The sequence below is a fragment of the Onthophagus taurus genome, chromosome 2, assembly GCF_036711975.1.
Source record: "Onthophagus taurus isolate NC chromosome 2, IU_Otau_3.0, whole genome shotgun sequence".
Classification (NCBI taxonomy): domain Eukaryota; kingdom Metazoa; phylum Arthropoda; class Insecta; order Coleoptera; family Scarabaeidae; genus Onthophagus; species Onthophagus taurus.
In genome coordinates, this window is record NC_091967.1 from 5,085,071 (window position 1) to 5,106,876 (window position 21,806).

Genomic DNA, 21,806 nt, shown 5'->3' on the forward strand with positions numbered 1-21,806 from the left:
ATGGAGTGGGGATGACGTTTTTAACACAGAATCGATTAATGTAAAAAAAAATTTGTTTTAATTTATTTATGTACATGTAATCATTAAAAATAATAAATAAGATCTACTTCCAAGAAAAAAATAAATAAATAATAAAGGAATTAAAGTCCAACTTTTCTAATCATCAAGTTTTGACATAAGATAATTCATGAATCGGTATTGACTCAGCTCCATATCGTCTTTTTGCTTCGGTAAGAAAAGCGGTTTCCATTTGTCCAACTAAAGCGTCAAAAAACATATTAGCTAACTTGAGATGTAGCGTTGATTTGAAACGAAAATCAATGGAGAAGTCAACGATACTAGATTGCGGATTGCTTTCAATTCCTTCACTGAATTTCCAATACGTTTCTAAATAATCAAATAACCGACCATCTTTGCAAACTGCCCTCACCATGTTAGGTTTGCTCAAAGTAACATCAGAAACATAGCTTTCAAAGATTGGGGGAAATCCAATATGTAACACGGCTTTTAAATTTTCGTCACTTTCGCAAATGATAGTGGAACCTTTACAAAATGGGACAAATGATTTATAATTAGCAACATCTGAGACAACTGTAAACATTTGTTCCATCGAAAATCTAAAATGACATTAAAAAATTAAATGACACAAAATTTTCTTAAACATTTTTTACCCCACTAGTTTCCTTCCATGGTGTTTCTTATGCTCATCAGCTTTACTAAAAAAATACCGTATTTTATCATGTGATTTTCCAATTGATTGTAGTAAAGAACCATTTGTACGCCTTAAAATAAAATTTTTATAAAAAATTAAATAATAAAATTTACACTTACAATATTACATTATGTAACACTCTTGAAGTCGTCATTATTATCGATATAATTATCTAATATTATTTTTTTTACAGGATTTTAGAGGATATTGTAAAATTATAATACAATTGAGGTTATGTTTCAACTTTCTACTTTTTGTGACTTTCCATACATGTTTCATTAACGCAATTTGATCAGTTAACGTTTCGAACTAAAGTTCTTCTTTTTTAAAAGTGTTACACAATATTTTCAACCTTTTTTAGAGATTTTGATTACATGGAATTTGGATTGTTTTCAAATTTTGTTTCGTTGTGTTTATTTCCATTAGATGGAGACACCGAATATATCATTATAAAGTGACGTTAAAAATGTTTACAAATAATAGATTTCTATAGAGACTTTATAATTATGGTTAAATTGAATATAAAAATATATATGTATGTGTTAATTATTTTAAATTAATAATAATCAATAAGATGTTTTAAAATTAACTTGTTTTGTTGTCACTAGATGGCGCGGGGATGCATTTATTATTGTTTTTACTACAGCAGTGATTGTTGTGAGGTTATAAAAATTTCATAAAGATATACTAAAAACCGCCGAATCTCTTTACTAATTCTTTTCTTAATATAAAATGAACGTAAAAAAGAAGGTATTTATCAATATTTTTATTAATTTGCTTGTATAACCTAAAAATCTAACCAATTTGTAGCCCGATGTTCGAAGCTCTTCAGATAGTTCTTCTGAAAGTTCATCAGATTCATCGAGTAGTAGTTCATCATCAAGTGGTTCTGATTCGAGTGCATCATCGAGTGATAGTGACAGTTCCTCCTCTCAAAGTAGTAAATCTCCGTCAGGGCCTGAACACAAAAAGACTCCCATTGCAAAAAATCAAAGAAAAAGCACAGAGAATAATACAAGTACCAACAAGGCAAGTGGAAAAGTGGTTGAGAAAACTATAAATAAAGCAAAACCCGCTCCGGCGCGGCTACAAAAACATTTAAATAATAAAAGCAATAGTAATAATGTTACAACTGTGATTTCTTCAGGAGATGAAGCTGTAAATGGGGCTAATAAAAGCGGGGAGAAGAAAAAACCTGTAGGAAAAAGTGGAAAAACAACCACACTCAGCGGTGTGGTTGTTAATAACAAAAATAATGGAAATAGTAACAATAAGGTGATCTCAACAAAAGTAGGAGGAAATAAAACCCTCCATCAAAAAAATTTGAATAAAAGTAACATTAAAACAAACTCAAATAGTAAAATAAACCAAAATGTTAAAGTTCAAGGAAAATCTAAAGATATCAAATCAAAAAAGCCACCCCCTAAATTTGATCCAAACAAAAAAAAGAGTATTTTTTCACCAGAAAATAGTTCAGAATCGGATAATGAAAAACAGGTGAAACCAAAATCAGTTCCTGCTAAGCCTCGCCCGAAAGCAACTCCAAAAGTAATCGAAAAACCCAAAGAGGTAAAAAAGGAACCAAAAGTTCCTAAATCTAAAGAAATTATAAGTAGTGCTTCTTCGGCGACTTCCACGTCCGAATCAAATTCGTCAAGTAGTGATAGTGACAGTAGTGTTGATTCATCTTCGAGTAAAAAGACCAATTCTGCTAAAAAAGTGAATAACAAAAAATCAATGAGTCCTAAAGATATAAGATCGGATTCGGATGGTGAAACCCTTACAAAACATGTTACAAGGAAATGGACACGATCTGCTAATGTTAGGAAATCTAAGCATATCGTGGGTAAAGCTTATTCTGATACTGATTCTGATGGGGAAAGTGTAAAAAGATCTCTGAGTCGATCCCCTGTAAAAAGGGCTCCTGTTGTTACTAAAGGAAATTCAAAAAATAAAAAGGTTGATAATAAAATTAAAAGTAATGAAATTATTGAGGAAGAAAGAAAATGTCCAATTGAAGGTTGTGATAGTTTGGGTCATTTAGGAGGAAAACTAGATAAACATTTCACAGTTGATGCATGTCCTTATTACCATAATATGACTCCAAATGAATGTAAAGATTGGGTAAGTTATTTAATTAAATATTTTATTGCTTTTTAATTTATTTAGATTTTAGTTTGACAATAAAATATTTAATTATCTTTTTTTTTTAGCTTATTGACAGAAGAAAACGCGAAGAGCAACGTAAAAAAGTATTAGAACATAGTCATAAGTTTCCCCGAGGTCATTTAACTCAAGAACAACGAAATTACGCGCAAAAAATTAAAGAAATGCGATCGAAATTCATCCCTGACAGTGATGATTTGGTGAAACCACACACAGATAAAAATCGAGAACCAAATTTACACAATTTCGTGCCTGAGTACGATTTGAAATTATTTAAAGAAGCCCAAGCCATATCCAGCGAACAAATCGAAGAAGAACTCAAAACCCAACCCAACACCAAAGGTACTAAATACATTGAAATGGGAAAATTCGAAATGGAAGTTTGGTACCAAAGTCCGTATCCTGAAGATTATGCAAGATTACCAAAATTATATATTTGCGAATACTGTCTTAGATATATGAAATCGAGAACTGTTTTACTTAGACATGTTCATAAATGTGTGTGGAAGCACCCCCCTGGTGAAGAGGTGTATAGAAAAGATAAAATTAGTGTGTGGGAAGTTGATGGGAAGCGATACAAATCGTACTGTCAAAATTTATGTTTGTTGGCAAAGTTTTTTTTGGATCATAAAACGTTGTATTACGACGTGGAACCGTTTCTATTTTACGTAATGACTTTAGTTGATAATGAAGGGTGTCATACTGTTGGATATTTTAGTAAGGTAAGTGTAATTTATATTATTAACCTTTCAATAGACGCGATTTAAATTTCTAATTTAGCACTAGCGCCATCTGTTGTTTGTTAGCTGTTTCAAATGACAATTTTTAAATGAATACAAACATTCGATATTGTTGATAGACAATAATAATAATAATGTTTCTATTGCCAATTGCGGACCCACAGTTTGCCGCGTGTGTTTTGGAAGGGATTAAATTGAATATTTTTTAAAATACTCTGTTTTTTTTATAACTGTCAATTTTGAAATTAAGTGTCACATTGACGTTTAAACTTTCGATATTCAAAAAACAATTCATTTTGCGATATTATAATTATACTTAATATTTTAATTTAATACCTAATTACCAGAGCCCGGACAGTTTAGGAAAAGTGCGCCCCTCTCCACGAAACGAATTCCATGACAACGACGTAAGTACGTTGTTGTCACTTTTGACACCTTTTAAGTTACTCTTCAAAATTGAATTTCGAAGAGCGATGAGCGTACCAGGAGCGTACCTTAGCGAAGAACTTGCAGTGCAACATTAATTAATGAATTAATAAAAATAATATAAAAATACGCACTGAATTATTCATTTTTGGTTTTATTAAATTTACAATTAATAAATTAAATATAAATTATAATTTATTTTGTGACATAAGGTATGACGTATCCGACAGCTTCGCACGCTTCGATTGAATATTGAGACTGGAGTGGGAGGCGTTTTAGGATAATTTTCCTAAACTGTCCGGGCTCTGCTAATTACTTTCATTAGTTCATAGCAGGTTTTTTTACAATAAATTTTATGTATTTAAATCAGATAACATCATACATTTTTTAGGGACCCTAGGTAATACCAACTTTAAAAATTTGACCTGTCAAAGCCAATCATAGGAACTTGTCTAAATCATCTGAAATCATCGAGAGTTGGTCCATAGCAATTTCAATTTGTTCAAAATGATTGGATTTAAAAACTTGTCTAAATAATTGAAAATTGGTTCGTAACTAGTCAAAGGTGTGAATAAGACTAGAATCTTTTTTGATCTGGGTTGTTGCAATCTTCTTTAAAAGGAAGTTCAAAAGAAGTTTTATGGTTATTAAATGCTTATTTAACTGAGTAAGCAAAATCAGTTCAGTTAATTCAGAACTGGTTGATAGCTATTTTAAGATAATTAATTAATTCATAAATGATTGTGTTAGTTTTTAGTTGTTTTAAAAATGTAAAGTGTTATAAAAGTAGTATCCCAGTTTTACAAAAGGTGTTAACCGAAGTAATTGAGCACATAAATTAATTTAGCACGCCAGCTGAGTGCACAATACGTCGTAAAGCTCATAGGAAAACCGTTTGATCTCCCCTTAGGCTTTAAAATCGCTTCCCTCCCGTATTCACTTTTACCACGACCACACCCTTTTTACGCCCTTTCCCAACGCGTCGCCCGTTGTTGCTTTTGACACATAAAAGCCGGCGGCTTCCTCGTTGCGGGTGCTTTCGTTTTCCCCTTTTTTCGCAATTTCTAGTGTCCGGTCGTCTTTGGACGCGCCGCGACGCAGGGCGTACGCATGACGCGCCCCATACCCTTCGCGACCGCGCCCCGCGGCCACCCCGCGCCCTGCAGTAGTCTGGTCGGATCGTCCTCTTGCAGCAGCGGCTGTCGCGGCCCCGGCCAGACGCTCAGGTCGACGACCCGCGGCGAACCGCGTCGCGACGCCACTGCAGGATAGGCCATACCGACCGTCAGCATCCGCCCCAGCCGAACCCCCGATGTGATTGACCCTGGGCTAGACCAGAACGTAGCTCTCCACACCATCATCCCTTTTCCTACGTCTTCCCAATCTCAATCTAGATAACCAGAAACAAGTTTATTTTTTTAATATCAAATTCTTCAAATTACTTTTTTCAAATTTAAAATATTCATCAACACCTTTAAATTGACTTCAAACTAGTATATTTCCCATAACTTTGACAAACAATTTAATTTTGTCAGAATATCACGCGTTCTGGCGTGCAATGTGCCCATTAAACAGAAAATATTCAAACCGCCTGAACGCAAAACCAGCCAAGACCTATTAATATCACCATTATGAAATGCAGTTCGACAAATTTCGAATAATTCCATGCGTCTTTTTATTAATGAAAATCGTCCCGGAACGTGCACGCAACCATAATAAACCAGTCGTCGTAAAAAAAGACACGATTAAATTCCGAATCTTTGACCCGGCCGCAATTATCACTTTCTTCTTTTTCGAGTTGATAAACTATTCATTTCATTACATTTCAAAATGTTCTTTTCTTCCTTCGTTGACTCACACCTTTACAAACGTCCTTAAATCGTGTATACAGGATATGACACACGCGTCTTGTTGCGTCATACGAATGACTGGTATCTGACGTCACGAGCCCGTTCATCTGTATTCGCTTGTAACCTGTTAGTGGGTCCTTATCGGCTACCGTCGAAGAAGACAATGCGAATTCCGAAGTTGCGTTCCAAGGGAGCAAAACCGCTTTGCCATAAGTGGTAAAATGTCACGGAAACGGGTGACGCAGTTCGCTGGGTGGCATTCAATGCCGCTGCCATAACCGTATAAAGAGTGAATTAGTGTTATCTTCGAAGATGTTCGAATCAAAATAACATTTATTTCCTGCCACTTGAATAAAACATAACTGTATTTTTTCTCCTCATTCATTGCAAACATCCTTAATCATAAATAGCTCCCATCCATACACCTACAATTTTGATCCGTTTAAAGTGCAATAGAGAGTTCGTTTTCGTGACCTATCACGCATCAGTTTCCTGAATTTAACGGTCCCAAATTCTAGCGTTAACGATTGATGAGACAATTTGGTATTCAAATTTTTCAAGGAGCCGTGTGTTCCACGAATAACCACCGCTGCCGTTCAGACTTAATGATTTCCGGGACGTACCTGTCCAACGGAAGGCCGTGACATAGAAAGATCGTGCACCAGATAGACGGGCCGCCGAAGAAAACCCGTTGGTTAGTTCGGCCGATTCGTTGCTAATCGAGTTCGTGTTATTTTTTTTCAGGAGAAAAACTCCTTCCTCAACTACAACGTGTCCTGCATCTTAACGTTACCGCCGTACCAACGACAGGGCTACGGACGCCTGCTAATCGATTTCAGTAAGTACACCCAACCCCGTTCATATCTTTTATATACCTTAATTAAAGCTAATTACTTTGAGGGGTTTTGCTTCAAAAACCATCTCCAAGTTAAGTAATTGACCGTTCCGGTTATAAAACCCTTTGCATTTTATTAAACTCATTCATTATCCTTTTAAAACAATCCAAAACATTTTATGACCACGTATTTGTTTATTGATGAAGTGCGTCTCCCCCTAAAAGAAAATAAAAGTCGGCCCGAAAAAATTGAGGGATACAATAAAAGTAGCTTTGGGTGAAAAAGCGCATCGAGTGGAGTCGGGGAGCTAACCCCTGTCGCTAATAATTTCGCTGCCATTAATTTAATTCGAATGGAACGTGTGCGGGGGTGAGTTTGTCGGTGGACAGACGACATTTAAATTCGAAAGGGGGCTGACGACCCCGGACAAAGCGAAACGTGGGTGTTGACTGGCTCTCTCACCCCACAAAAACGATCCCTAACGGCTGTACGCGTGTGCATATACCGCTCAGGTGGTTCCAGTAATTGTTGCAGACCTAATACAAAAAAGGTTACATTTACTTTTATTTATTATATACAGGGTGTGTCAAATGTCTGCAATATAGCCAATAACTTCACCATTTCTGGTTTTAAAGTTGACACTCTATATCATTAAAAGATAAATTAATAAAAATAAATATTAAGGTGCTCCACCTAAAGGTACTACACCTATATATTTACTAAAAACAAAATTCATTCTGCAATTGTTATAGTCTAATTAAATGATTGATAATAGTTATTTAGTAACTCGTGTGATTACACGACTCGGTCTACGACCTCGTCGTGCAATTCTCCACACTCATACTGTAATAATGTTGCTAGCCCACGTGTGATATACAGCATTTTATCTACGACTGCTAAAAATTACTAAAAAATCAATTTCTTTAAAAAAGTCTATTTGACATTTATAAAAATATTTTGAAATGATTATTGTCAATTTTGAATTGTCAGTTTCAACATGTTTACTCATCTGGAATAAGTGTTTTGAAATGTAAAAACATAACAATTAATGTTTATAATAAATAGTATTGTTTCTCTCTAAGTGGATAGCACTTTTTCTTTTGTTTTGTTGCTCGTTTCAATAAATTAAGTCTGTTCTGATTAGGTTAAAAATGCGTTACGTAATGAAACCAGTGCGGTAATGAACTTCATTACGTAACTCAAATCACCTCAAATGAGTGCGGTAATGATGACTTATCCAAGCAGTCGTAGATAAAAACAATTTACCAGTGACGTTCTCAACCTCGACTACTAAATAAAAAAATTATTAAACTATGCACGCTTATAAATACTCCAAAACTAAATAGCAATAACTAATAAATTAATATTTTTTGTTTTTTAATTTATATTTGTATCTATAAAACTTGTAGCACATTTATTAAAAACTGTCCACCACTCATCACACTTATCTATACTTTTAATTTCTTCCTCCGATCTAGGCCAAACCATGCCTTTAAGTATACATATTATTTTCCAACCTACACCTCTGCTCAAATTTGTTTTTACTTATACTCCTCGAAATTGCCATGACCAGTAATTAGCTCTACAGTTTCGGGTTTTAAAAATCTACCAACCATACCAGCTCTTGGCATAAACTGATAAGTCATTATCTTGCCATTCTTTCAACATAAATTTCTTGATCTTATTTTTTACAGATCTTTTAGAGATCACATTAAAATCAATATGTAAGGCCGGGTTTATACAGACGATTTAGCTGTAAATTTAAATTTAAAAATTTAACTGTAAGAGTTAAATGTATTGAAACCCCATGTATCGTTTATACAAGGCTGTAAGATTTAGCTGTAAACGTAAAGTTGGTTAACTTTTCTAAATTTACAGCGTCACATGCGCAAGACGACCTCAATCAGCTGTATCCAATGATCGACTGGTGTAAATAGCGTGTTCTAACCTAACCTCAACTGTTGGTAGTACATAAGATATTGGTAGAAAATGACAACACAAAAACCAGTAATATTTTGTTTCTTGAGGTTGCAATTCTGTAAATCTTAAATTCTGTATAAATCAATTTTTTTCTTAAAGCTAAATAAAATCCTTAAATCTAAATCTTTAAATTTAAATTTACAGCTAAATTCTGTATAAACCCGGCATAAATCTTCACAGATCGAAGCTTCTTTAGCCAATTGATCCGCTCTTTCATTACCTTTGACTCCAGAGTAACCCTTAATCCTAAAGAAATCTAAGAATCAGTTAACATTCTTTAACCAAATTCCAAGCGTTCCTTTGCAAAGTAGATGGTTTTCTCATGTTCTTTAGGCCTTTTAAAACTGAAATGCTGTCACTATATATTTCACATTTACCTATCTTTTCTTTAATTACATATTGAACTGCACTATTCATTGCCAATAAAGCAGCACCAACACCATCATGATTCCTTGCACCATCCGTAAAAATTTGTATTCTTTATACAAAACAGTTTTCATTGTTTTAAAATCACCGTTAGCAATTTAGCCTCTTTCTCTATTCTCGATTACCCATATTTTGCCAAAGAGCAATTTCTTTAAATCCTAAATCTGCTGGTAAAAGCCCTGATAAAACACCAAAAGCATCATTATCAAAAAGTTGACAGCCGAAGACAGCTACCTCAGCTATATCATTAAATTTCGTAATTCTTGAAACTGCCTTTTTTTTGACATTTAATGCTGTCAACGGCGTTATTTCGGCGCCTACTTTGATTGTAATTTGCTAATTTAATATTTTCAGAAAACGCATTTTTTCTTGAATTTATCCTCTATTAAAGTATGCAAAAAGAATATGCATCCCATTTAAAATAACAATGTTGGTTGCCATAGCAACGAAAAATGCTACAAAAAATGCGCCACGATTAATAAAGAAACTTGTATTTGAAAAATTTTTCTTTAAAATTACAAATGGCGAAGTTATTGGCTATAGTCTAGACATTTGACACACTCTGTATATTTAGCTCATTCAAAAACTTCTTGCTGAGGCTACAACATATCTATATTTATAAAAGATTACTTTATTTCACAAATAAATGTCTCCATTTGGAATGCCGAAATTGAAGAAATAAAACGACTCGCCAGCAGATAAACATTTAGTCTCTCTTGAACTCTATGTTTATTTCAAGCATAGTTTTATATATTTTGTCTTCCCGCCGTTAACTGCAAACCCAATTCATCTTGATTCTTCCTGAAACTGCGCAAAGCTCTCCACTAAGTCCTCTTCTGTCCTTGCCAGCAGATCAATATCATCAGCATAGGCTAAATAATGCGCTAATCTATTCAGTAATGTTGCCCAGGGTTAATACTGATCTTTTTCGCTACTCTCGCCTGGGCTAAATTAAAAAGTACACAAGCCTTGTTTCAATCCACGACTTATGGGGAAATCCCGATATCATTCTTCTTCAACTTTCACTCTGATTTTGGAGCAACATACACATCGAAATAGTGTGAGCAACAATATACTCAATAGTATGCGCCGTATATGCATAACGGAGGAACCAATAAGAACCAGGACGACATTCAAGAGATGTGGCCAGAGTTGGTTATCTTCGTCTATAGAATGAAAATAGGCAAGACAAACAGCCACTACGTCTAGTCGAGCGAAGAAGTTTTTTCTTTGTATGTTTTTCTGTATGGTTTAGTATCCTTCGTTTTTCCATCAGCATCAAGATTTCTTTCGTCATCCATGATTTGTATTTCCTTGCATCATCTTTGAGGCATTTGTCTTTGATATACATTGCTGTTTTTATAGCGGGTTTTGCATGAAATTTGCTAATATCAATTTTATTAAGTGTAAATTCTTTATCTTGCACCATCATTATCATCATAAGTTTGCTGAAACAAGATACCTTCAGTTCTGCCCAGTGTTGATTTCTTTAAATTTGTTCTTTTATCCGATAAAGTAATTATAACTTTAGAGTAAAATAGAAAGAAATTCTTATAAAAATCGTTACTGTATAATTTGGTTAAAAAATGTTGTAGGAAATTTGGGAAACCCCCAGGCAATTAGAATCCTCGAAGGCCAGCGACCCAAGCGCGGACAAAGCCCTTGCAATCCCCTCGAGTCCCCCCTCAGCAGCCCGCAGCGGCCGTAACCCTGAAAACGAGCGAACGCACCGTACACGCACACTAGTCAGGTGGTGCCGGGGATGGTGAAGGCAGACGAGACGCTCACCCTCGACGACGGGCCGCCGATTGGGGTAGGTCCGGGGCGTCCCGACGGCTTCCCCGCGGCCAGACGGATCCATAGTAGCGGCGGCGGTGGCACCGGTCCCTGACCCGGCGAGACGGCGCGGCGGCCCGATCTGCAAGCTCCCCCGACCACTCGCCATCATCCGAGCCCCCCTTTCATCCCTCGAGCTTATTTAGCCCCGCATCGCTGCAATATTTCGCTTCCTATGTGTGCGCGTCGAAGGCTAGACTTTAGGACCTTCTTATCCCATACCAGACGGTGGTTGATTTCCTGCTGTAAAAACCGAAACGGGGGATTATCCTCCCGCCGTCTCCGACCTGGAGGTAATCTTTCTCCCGATCTTAAATAACGAACAAAAATTTTTCTAGGGATATATTCGACGGTAGGACTAGACACTATTTTATCGTTACTTTGCCAAAAAAGTAAAACTTTGTAAGTAATCTTACAAGTAAATGGACCAAACGTGTTTTCCAAATGGAATGTCGAGATAAGGGTGAAACTAAACCGTTTAAGTTACATTTCTTTAATTGAATTGTTGGATTTCTTAAGTAATCTTGGAATAATTTTTTTTTTGTGAATGGAAAAACATTATGCATCATGTACAAATGTAAACTACGGAATTTGAAATAAAACCGACCGCTCCGCATAGCAGTAATGAATTTTTCACCGTATCCGTAGTAACCGCGCGTACAAATCCATATGAAAGGCGATGCAGCAGTCTGCAACAGTCTGCAATACACACACATACGAAAGTATAGTGTACACGCCCACGGAGATCAGGCCGACGGTTTGGGTTTTGGTGCAGGCGCAGATTCGCAACGACCTCTTGGACCTTCTGCAGATCCCCGATAAACATTAACCAGACGATTCGATCGTGTGTCACCCTATCGATATGTTTATTATAACTTCACCGGCACGGTCTTATTTATCATTATTACGGCTATTACGAGGAATCAGGATAAATCGATATCACGTCAGAAATTCTGACGTCTAACTTGACTCTTACAAAGTGGAATTTACAGCCATTATGTTTCTTAAGGGACACTGAAAATGATGTATGTATACGAAATTCAAAAAGGATAAAAAAATAATATTATTTTATTTTTAATCAGATTTGAAGAATCGATATAAAATGAAGAAAGAAAATTTCAGTATCTTTAACATCCTCTCATCTTTTTGCTTAATACGGTGCGTGTGGTGGATTAAAAGGGTGGCGCAGAAGGATGGTGGAGGGCGTCGCGACGCCGGGTTCGTAGGGTGACTACGGCAGAGGAGTGTGGGGAGGGGATATTGACCTCGACGCGATCGATACGACCGTCTGGCGGGACCGACGCCGCCGACGGGCGTACGTAGAGCGTCGCGGCGGCGTCAATGAATGACGTCACGGCGGCGGTTGCGGCGACAGCAGCGGGTGTATCGACATACACCACGCCCTTCCTTTGCGACATTTTCGCCCAACAGAAATAAATACAGGATCGGATTAAAAAAAATGTTTATAACTCGATAGAAAGAAATATCGTTTTAGCAACAACACAGTGGGGTCGCATAGAGTAGTAATTGTAGCCTAAATAAAGTTCGTACAAAAATGAAAAAGTTTCTCACTATTTGTATGAATGGAAATTTTAAAATTGCGGTGGTGACAATCACTGCCTACAACGTTTTCGTTTTATAGTTTTTAGCCTACGTCGTCGTACTATTCACATTGAAACCGTCTAATGTAAGAGGGGAAATACGTGATGTAGTACTACGTCGACGTACTATGAATACATTTTATGAATAGGTTGAGGACGATTGATTTTTGTCTTTTTTAAAGAACACTTTTTGTTAATGAGTACGTAAAATATTCTTATCGGTATTTGGATCACCCCAGAGAAATTTATGGGCACTTTTCGGCTCTTTACATTACCGGTTCATCGCCTCTTACGCCGCTAAAAGTGAACTGCTCCGGAAATTCCAACAATTTCAAGAGGCTACCCAGAGGTGGCTTTATTCGAGCGCATTGAACTTCATTCTTCGACGTTCTTTAGACTTTACTCTCACATCAAATACTGTAATACGTCAGCAATTAAAGGATACGTTCCAGTTTGTAACCAACATTAATTTTCATAAAACTACTATTCGTTTAAAAATAACGCGAAATTTTACAATTTACAATGTGGAGAAAATATTTTTATCGAGCATAATATAACTGTTAGGTCAAGGGCTGAAATAATTCAATTTTGTACCAACACTGCGCACGCGATGGTTAAGAAGAAACGATTTGTGAGAAATAAATCGAATAGTTATCATTCTTTGCTAGTAATTTACGAAATGCTTCTAGTTCCTGTTTTAACCCATTTGACTTCCATTTAGAATCAATTTCACAATCACATTTCAGCGAAATTGCGACCTCGGCAATTTGAAGCAATCGATATAACGTTCCTGATATATCTTGGTAGAGATACAAAATTTATTATAATTAGATATTTACCCTCAAACCGTCAAAGTCGTTTCCGGGCTCCAAAGTTGACAATTACGTATCACCACAAATCGTCAGCTTTGGAAGCTTCTAGTCTAGCTTCTAATCGTTGCTGATATATCTTGGTGGAGATACAAAATCTATTATAAGAAGATATTTACGCTCTAATTGTCGAGGTCGCTTTCGGGCGAGGTGCTAGAATTTTCCGAAACTGATGATTTTGTGTTGATGTATCAAATGTAGCGTCTCGGCCGGAAGCAATATATATATCTTGGTGTTGATACAAAATCTCTTATAAGAAAATATATTATAATAAAAATAAATTTAGTGATGTGAAGATTTGTACATTTTGGAACAAATACTTTTTGGGAACGTGCTACATATTCCCCTAGTTTTAGGTCATCGATAATCTCTGGTCTGAAAACGTGACCCAAACAGAGGAAAATCTCACCCTCCCACAATATATGTTCACTAAGGGTAAATAACCCTTCACACTTTGTCGCCAATTCAACCCCTAAATGAACATCGTGTCGACGTTAGCCCGCATAAACACGCTCCAATTAGTTTCTATTTTATAAATAAATGTATTTTTTATTTAATCTTCGCCTTGTCACATTCCATAACCATCATCATTCACTTCGTCCTTCCATCTTATTTATAAAGCTGTATAATACGAATATTCGATGTAGTACAATCAATCAATCTCATTTGTGGGATTCTTCGTTACAGGCTACCTATTGACCAGGGTTGAAGGAAAAATAGGGTCGCCTGAGAAGCCCCTCAGCGATTTAGGTTTAATCTCGTACAGATCTTACTGGAAAGACGTGCTGCTCAACTACCTGTGTAAGACAGCTGGCACCCAGTTGTCCGTTAAAGATATCAGCCAGGAGATGGCCATTCACTCCTACGACATCGTCTCCACCCTACAAGCCCTCGGCATGATGAAGTATTGGAAGGGAAAGCATATTATATTAAGGAAACAGGACGTGTTGGACGAATATGCGGAACGAGTTAAACGAAGAGGGACGTTACTCAAAGAAGTCGATCCGGAATGTTTGAGATGGACGCCGTTCGTTCCACCTCAACAAAACTCCTCTCAAAAAACGTAAATATAATTTTTGTAATAAAGAGGGTGTGTATTTTGACAATCACATGAATATTGAATTGTTTAATTTTTAAAAATACGAACAATAATAAAATTAAGAAAATAATCTATTTAAATTTAAGATTTTACTTAATTTTTAACATTGTACATAAAATCTTTTAAATTATTTTATGATGCTCAATATCATAAATTGTATGTATTTTAACTTTGTTAATAAGTTGTATATAAAATTGTAAGTATTATACCCAATAAAATCTATTACAATTAATTTTATAGCAATATTCAAATTTCTTTAATACAAATAACTTGTTCGAGAATATTCATCAACAATTCGCGTATGTAAGAGCGTAGGCGCTTGTACGTCATAATTTTCTCCGCTGACGTGGCAAATAAAACATGGAATATGTCCAAGAATAATCGTTAACGCTTAGTCTGGGAATTACAATCTTTTCCACAAACAATGACATTAGAAAATTACCACTTTTTTATAATATCCGAGAATGGATTAAACGGGTTTTGCATTAAATACTTGGCGCCGTATTTTTTTTAATGAATCGGGTCAATACATTACGTACTTTTCAATGAATCAGCCGGATCTTAATCATTTGCTTTATGGCTGTAAATGTGATTCATATATTTTGGATGTGTTTGTAAGTAGAATGTTTTGAAAGTTTGAAATTTTATTATTGTTTTCGATAAATTCATTTTAGACTTTTTACAGTAAAGTTATTTTCGAGTAGTACTAATACACATAATTAAAAATACACGAATTATGTCTGATTACTAGTAGATAACAAATTCTTATTGTATTCCTAGTAAAAATATGTTTGAAGCGTTAGATATTTTTAAAATTATCTAGGAAATCCTTTGATAATGGGAATCGTTACATATGTGCTTATTTATTCTATTATTAAAATTCTTAGATATCCATAAAAATCCTAGATATAGAAACTTAAAATAATTATCACATTATCCTTGAAGATCCTCATAAAATTCTCTATAAATGGCTGCAAACAATCTTTGAAATTTGAAATGAATATCTTTAAATTTGTCATGAATATTAATTCCACTAAAATTAAACTTATTTGTTTAAGAAATAAAGGAAATTCAATGTTAAATCACTTTTAATATCAGAATAAAAATCCCATATCACATATAGTTCATTTTTTTTTTCTGTAATACCTGTCAAATTGTTGTAAAGTTGGCAAAATTAACAAGGAATTTTGTTTTATCATGTTTTGAAATAGATACGTCACACTGACATTTGAGCTTTCGTTATTCCAAAAGAAAAGGTGCATAAAAAATGTTGTGAGGTGTTTATTTGCCATTTACTTACCTAGAAAAGGTGTTTTGTTCTATTTAATTACTTTTTAGCACGTTTTTACAATAAATATGTACTTCGTTAAAATCGTATTTATCTACAAATTTATTAGTATTTTAACCTCAACTATTTAGTTACTGAAAATGTTACTAAAAATCAGGAAAATAACGTAAATTTTATAAGGGTCCTAGATAATACCAACAGAAACCCTAAAAAATTTACATTGACAAGTATTATAGAAAAAAAACGAACTATATAAAAAAACCGAGCTGTATAATTCCATCAAAAAATAAGTGAGGTTATGTACGTTCTAATTGAAATGTCAGTTTAAAAACGATCATCTCTAACCTTTATTGACTCATATCTACTTGGTAGCAGTATTAAAAGGCATTAAGAGTGTAAGAAATCATTGAAAAATCATTCAGATCCTTTGAGGAGATAAACTGCGATCCAAAGGTCGAGAATTTGATACGATTCACATCAGGGATAAAACGGCATTCAACATCGTCGGCTACACAAGTAAAGACACCCATTAGAACTTTAATACTTCTACGAGCAAACCCTAAAATATTCCCAGGTTTGACAGTGGCGATGTTAATAAACTGGTCCATAGTCTTTGATTATATATAATATGGATTGAGCTAACTGAATATATCTACTAACAAAAATGTGGCTCAAGGTGAATAGACGCAGATGGAAAGCGATAATGTGAAAGTGTAACAAAGATAGACATAAAACGGTACTAAACAGACGGACGCATGCGCACAAAAGTGTCAAACCTCTTCCATTTGACGTTTATCGTTTTGTTGTGTCACAGCCAGTCACACCGTTATGTTTAAAAATGTATTGTTTCGTGTGCAAAGTTCGCGATAATATAGTTTCACATCACCTGTAAGTATTATAAATAATAAGGAAATTTTATTTTATTTTATTTTTTTTTTCTTTTTTCATTTATTAATTTTGTTTTAAATTTACCGCCAAAATTAACGCACGCCCATTATATAGCTTTGTTCGTGGGGACTGCACTACTTGCACTATGCAGTTTAGTGCAGATGTTGTGTGTTCGTTGGGGATAGTGCAGTTTAGTGCAGTTGCACTCATATTGTTCGTTGTTCCAGGTGCAGTGCAATGTAGTGCAGCCGGTGCAAGTTAGTGCAGATTTTGTTGCACCTGCATTCGATTAAGTTCAATAAGTGCAGTGTAACTAAAGTGGCGGAATATTTGAAAACGTGTTTTGTAATAATTAATATTAATATTAAATATTAAGAAATAAAACCTTATAATAATAATTAATATTTGTTGTATTAGAGAACACAGTATATTCAATCCCAGTGGAGGCAGTAGAAAACTACCCCTACTTTTTTGGAATAATTTAAAAACTACCCTGTCGATTTTGGCGGCATTAAATACACTTATAGTACATTTAAAAATATTAATTATGTGTTTTTTCTCATTTAGGGGTGGCTGGGGTTAACTACCCTCACCATCCCAAATTTTTTTTTCAAGTACTGCTTATCAATTTTGGTGCAATTTAGCATGTGATTTCTTTATACGTTAAGTGTAGTGCTTTTGAAAGAACTAATAAGGGTTAGTAGTTTGGTATAGAAAATATATTTCGCTAATAATTGAAAAAAATAAAAAATAATAATAATAATTGATGAATACTAAAAAAACGCTACTAAAAAAACATTCTGCGATAATTTTTTTTATAAAAATCTGTTCGTTGGGACCACGGTTTATACACTTTTCTGACCTGCACTAAGTTGACATGACATTGCACTGACTTACACTTCATTGCACTATGACGTCATACGAGTGCCATGTCGTGCAGAGTAGTGCAGTCCCAACGAACAAAGCTTATGTCAGTACGCTTCTATGTCTATCTCGGTTCGATCACCTTGCGCAAGCTATCTCTCTCGTTGGCTCAATCCATATTATATATAATCAAAGTCCATAGTAGACGAAGTCTTTCTTCAGCCCACAGTCTCATCCTATGTTTGGCCATTGCAAATGCCACTGGTAGTGATCAAATCTGATGCCATTAATAGCAGTTTCTCTATATGCAAAGGAGATTTGCCAATCCAGCTACTCGTGGAATTCGTGAAAGTTTACTGATAATTGAAGTCTATCGAGGTTTCCTATACCAGGCTGCCGCTCCGTATGTAATCATAGGTCTAACCATACATATCACTCATAATACTTGTCAAAATTGAAAGACAGTGAAACTCGTAATAACAGCAAATTTTTTGACAACTGATTTAGAAGATATCGTTTCTTTAAAATTTTCCATTCTGTATTTATGTTAATCTTGGTATAATTGACCTCCAATTATAAGTTGTTCAGTTGAGTATGACCACGGGGAGAAAAACGTGGCGTCCTAGAAAATATAAACCGGAAAACACCCATTTCCTCTATTTAATTATTTATTATTTTTTTAATAAATTATTATTTTCTTGAAATAACATCAAAGGGTATTAATTACGTTTTAATTAAGTGAGCAATCAAGGTCTGTTAGCGACGCATCGATCAGCGGGTTTGATATCGTCATCGAACTTTGTCATTTAACTCCACCACCTTCGACGGGGAATGGGATTCAAACTCTAAAACCCGAACAATACGAATCAATCAAGCGCCGCCGAACCTGCTGCAACGGCTGCTTTACTATATACATTTGCGTCGCGACGCACACAGGGCACACTATAGTGCGCGCGTATTGATCCAGCTACGCTGAAGAGAGTTTGGTGGCCAAACCAGGAGAATCCTGCAGGTCGTGTGAATGACACCGCCGGTAAACTTAACGTTGAGATCAAATAATAATTATCATATCATGATGTACACATATAAATATATGAGTTATGCACAATCACATAGTAGTTTAGTATCCGTGTTTTAGATGTTAGATTTTCTTTAAATTAATTAATTAATCGAGATGCACCGATTAATTTAATACCGGCATTTTTAATTTCCCCTCGGCGGGCGTTTCGCGTTTATAATTGCGCGCCCGTCGAGGGGGACTATTAAGCCTACTATCCAGTGCATGACGGTCGGCGAGTTCCTTGACTTCTTCTCGTCGGAGATGTCTGAGCGATGACCTTGTTTGTTACCAAGGCTGCCTTTGTACGTTCCGTTCCATGCTGCGCCGCCGCCACCGCCGCCGTCGGTTGGGGCCCTGGTATTTCTGCCATCTCTTTCTCTTCGTGTCTCTTCCATAGATTTTTCGACAAACCCTTTTTATCATTCTCAATTTTGATGATTCTAAGATTAATCATACCTAATTCGTAATGACTCTATGAATTAAAATTTTTTCTGCATTAATTTGAAAAAGAAAGAAGTAGATGTGAAAGGAAATTGTACTCATTTTTAATAATTGATATTCATCTCGCCGAAAATCACCTCCAATTATTTAAATTCCACTTTAAAATTTACATCACGTATTATAAATCTCTCGCTACCATATTTAAATTATCATAATTATAAGATCCTTGCTAGAGTATAATTTTTGCAAAGAAATGAGTGGTTATGGTTACATTGTAACTTTACAATTGGAGTAAAACAATTTATCCAAATTATATTTTTTCTAAATTTGAGTAAAAAATTTACTAACATGTATAAGTAATTTACCAGGAATGCATGTAGTCCGCGGTGAAACGAACCACACGATGACGCATCATCTCCACGATGACGAACTCGCGTTGTATGGCCGGAAATGCTTTTCGAACCGATTTCTACTGACCTCACTAAACCTAGAGTGAACTTAAGATGTTTATTTTTATTTACAAACAGACTCAAGTTAGATATACAGAGTGTTTCTGTAAGTCGTGGCATAATTTTAATCACAAATACTATGTTGTATATTTTTATTGAACTAAAACTAGAACTAACACTAGATTTGTTAGTGCTCTTTTAATTTAGCAATATTTCCGATGAATTCGAAGAAAACTATAGTAAGGCCGATTTATAAGAAAGGAAATAATAAAATTGCACTAATTTCTAACATTACAAAAAATTTTGAGAAGCTTGTCCTGAAAAGACTAAAAGACTACGTTACCAAGAACCAAATACTTAACCAGTCCCAAAACGGTTATATATATAAAGGCAAATCTGTAACAAATCTGAGCAATTTGCCAGGTATTAGAACAAATTCAAACTGAAATTAATAACAGCAATCTCACCAGTTGTATAATGGTGGACCTAACTAAAGCATTTGGTTGGTAGCTTAGATATTACTTGTCAGAACGAGAACAGCGGGTGGTCTCGTATGGTCAAACTGGTGCTAAAATTACTTCAGACTGGACAAAGGTTCTGCAAGACATCCCACAAGGATCAATATTGGGACCTTTCCCGTTTATCCTATACACCAATGATCTTCCAGAAATGATAGAGCATCTACTAATCCTTTTTGCTGATAACTCCACTGCAGTATTAACTACAAAAACTGAGAAATAAATGTTAGAATTGGTTCAGCTCAATCTAGGTAAACTGCAAACTTGGTTATACCTTACCTGGTCATCCATTTTAACATTAGTATTTGTGATTAAAATTATGCCACGACTTACAGGAACAACCTGTATAAATAGACTTCGACGTCTCATTCCTTAATTTCAATAAATACGGCTTCCAGGAATCTTTAAAGTAGCATCTTTTTTGACACTTTTAGGTTACACGAAAATGCAAGTTTTATTTCAACATTTTTTTTCTCAATATTTTTCCAATCCAACCCAACAATTATTATACATTATTTTAAAGAGAAAGCTTTGAGCTTTAATTTAGAACAAGTCTTATTCATTAATTTCAATAAATACGGCTTCCAGGAATTTTTAAAGTAGCATCTTTTTTGACACTTTTAGGTTACACGAAAATGCAAGTTCTAAGTCTACATTTTTTTTCTCAATATTTTTCCAATCCAACCCAACAATTATTATACATCCTTTTAAAGAGAAAGCTTTGAGCTTTAATTTAGAACAAGTCTTATTCCTTAATTTCAATAAATACGGCTTCCAGGAATTTTTAAATTAGCATATATTTTGACACTTTTAGGTTACACGAAAATGGAAGTTTTATTTCAACATTTTTTTTCTCAATATTTTTCCAATCCAACCCAACAATTATTATTATACACCATTGTCAGAATTAGTTCAGCTCAATCTAGGTAAACTGCAAACTTGGTTATACCTTACCTGGTCATCCATTTTAACATTAGTATTTGTGATTAAAATTATGCCACGACTTACAGGAACAACCTGTATACATAGACTTTTTGAATAAATAGATCCAATTAAAAGCTTTTTGTATGTTAAATTAATCGCGATTTAAAATTAATTTATACACTAAGCCTATATTTATCACCTTTCTCTTATTATAAACAAAATATATGTACTTTTAGAGTAATTAAACTTTTTATGGCATGATAATTACGGGAATTTAAAAATGTAATATTTTAGTAATACATTGTATAGATAATGATGCACGTTTTAAAAATTTACTGTATTTGGTTCTTTTTAAGCAATATGAGAAGAAAAATGTAAATAGAATGATTCGAAGAATTTTTGTTTGTAGATTAGATATCCCTATAATTAATTTATATTTATTGATTCAACATTGAAACGAAAACAAAGAGAGGCAGCGACACCAAAAACAAGGAAAACATCGTCGCCGTGGACAGCTATGTCCCGTCGTCGTTTGTTGTATTTCTAAGAATCGGCAGGAGGAGGCCGCTTGCTACAGAAACCAATCAACGAACCGTCGGCCAATTAAGGAGAGAGGTCGATTCGAAATCGGTGGCGTAGGAGAAGTCTGGCTCGAAAATCGCCGAAACACAACGACAATAACAGAAGAAGATGCCTTCGCGGGGAACGTATGGCGGGTGCTGACTGGGGGCCCCGCATCCTTGGCTCGGCTGACGGCCCCGAGGCACCGTCGGCGGCGAAAAATGCAAATGTGTATAAATAGAACGGCGCAAGGTCGCCAATTTCAATGTCAC

At 35.1% G+C, this 21,806-nt stretch overlaps 2 protein-coding genes across 3 annotated transcripts; one reads left to right on the forward strand and one right to left on the reverse strand.

Annotated features, from left to right (window-relative positions):
• Positions 1-35: 35 nt before the first annotated feature.
• LOC111427151 (coenzyme Q-binding protein COQ10 homolog A, mitochondrial) lies at positions 36-1,135 on the reverse strand. Of its 2 annotated transcripts, none has more exons than XM_023062147.2 (3): positions 840-1,135; positions 672-782; positions 36-617 (listed from the first exon to the last, which is right to left on the reverse strand). In XM_023062147.2, coding segments are annotated over exons 1-3 (567 nt in total). In that variant the 5' UTR covers positions 842-1,135; the 3' UTR covers positions 36-163. The 2 variants fall into 2 exon arrangements, with proteins under 2 accessions (XP_022917915.1, XP_022917914.1); XM_023062146.2 differs by having other exon boundaries at positions 832-1,134.
• A 209-nt stretch (positions 1,136-1,344) lies between these two features.
• LOC111427149 (lysine acetyltransferase chameau) lies at positions 1,345-14,784 on the forward strand. Its single transcript, XM_023062143.2, has 5 exons — positions 1,345-1,462; positions 1,523-2,836; positions 2,926-3,600; positions 6,639-6,732; positions 14,130-14,784. Exons 1-5 carry the CDS (start codon positions 1,445-1,447, stop codon positions 14,507-14,509), a joined length of 2,481 nt encoding a protein of 826 aa, XP_022917911.1. The 5' UTR covers positions 1,345-1,444; the 3' UTR covers positions 14,510-14,784.
• The last annotated feature ends 7,022 nt before the right edge of the window (positions 14,785-21,806 follow it).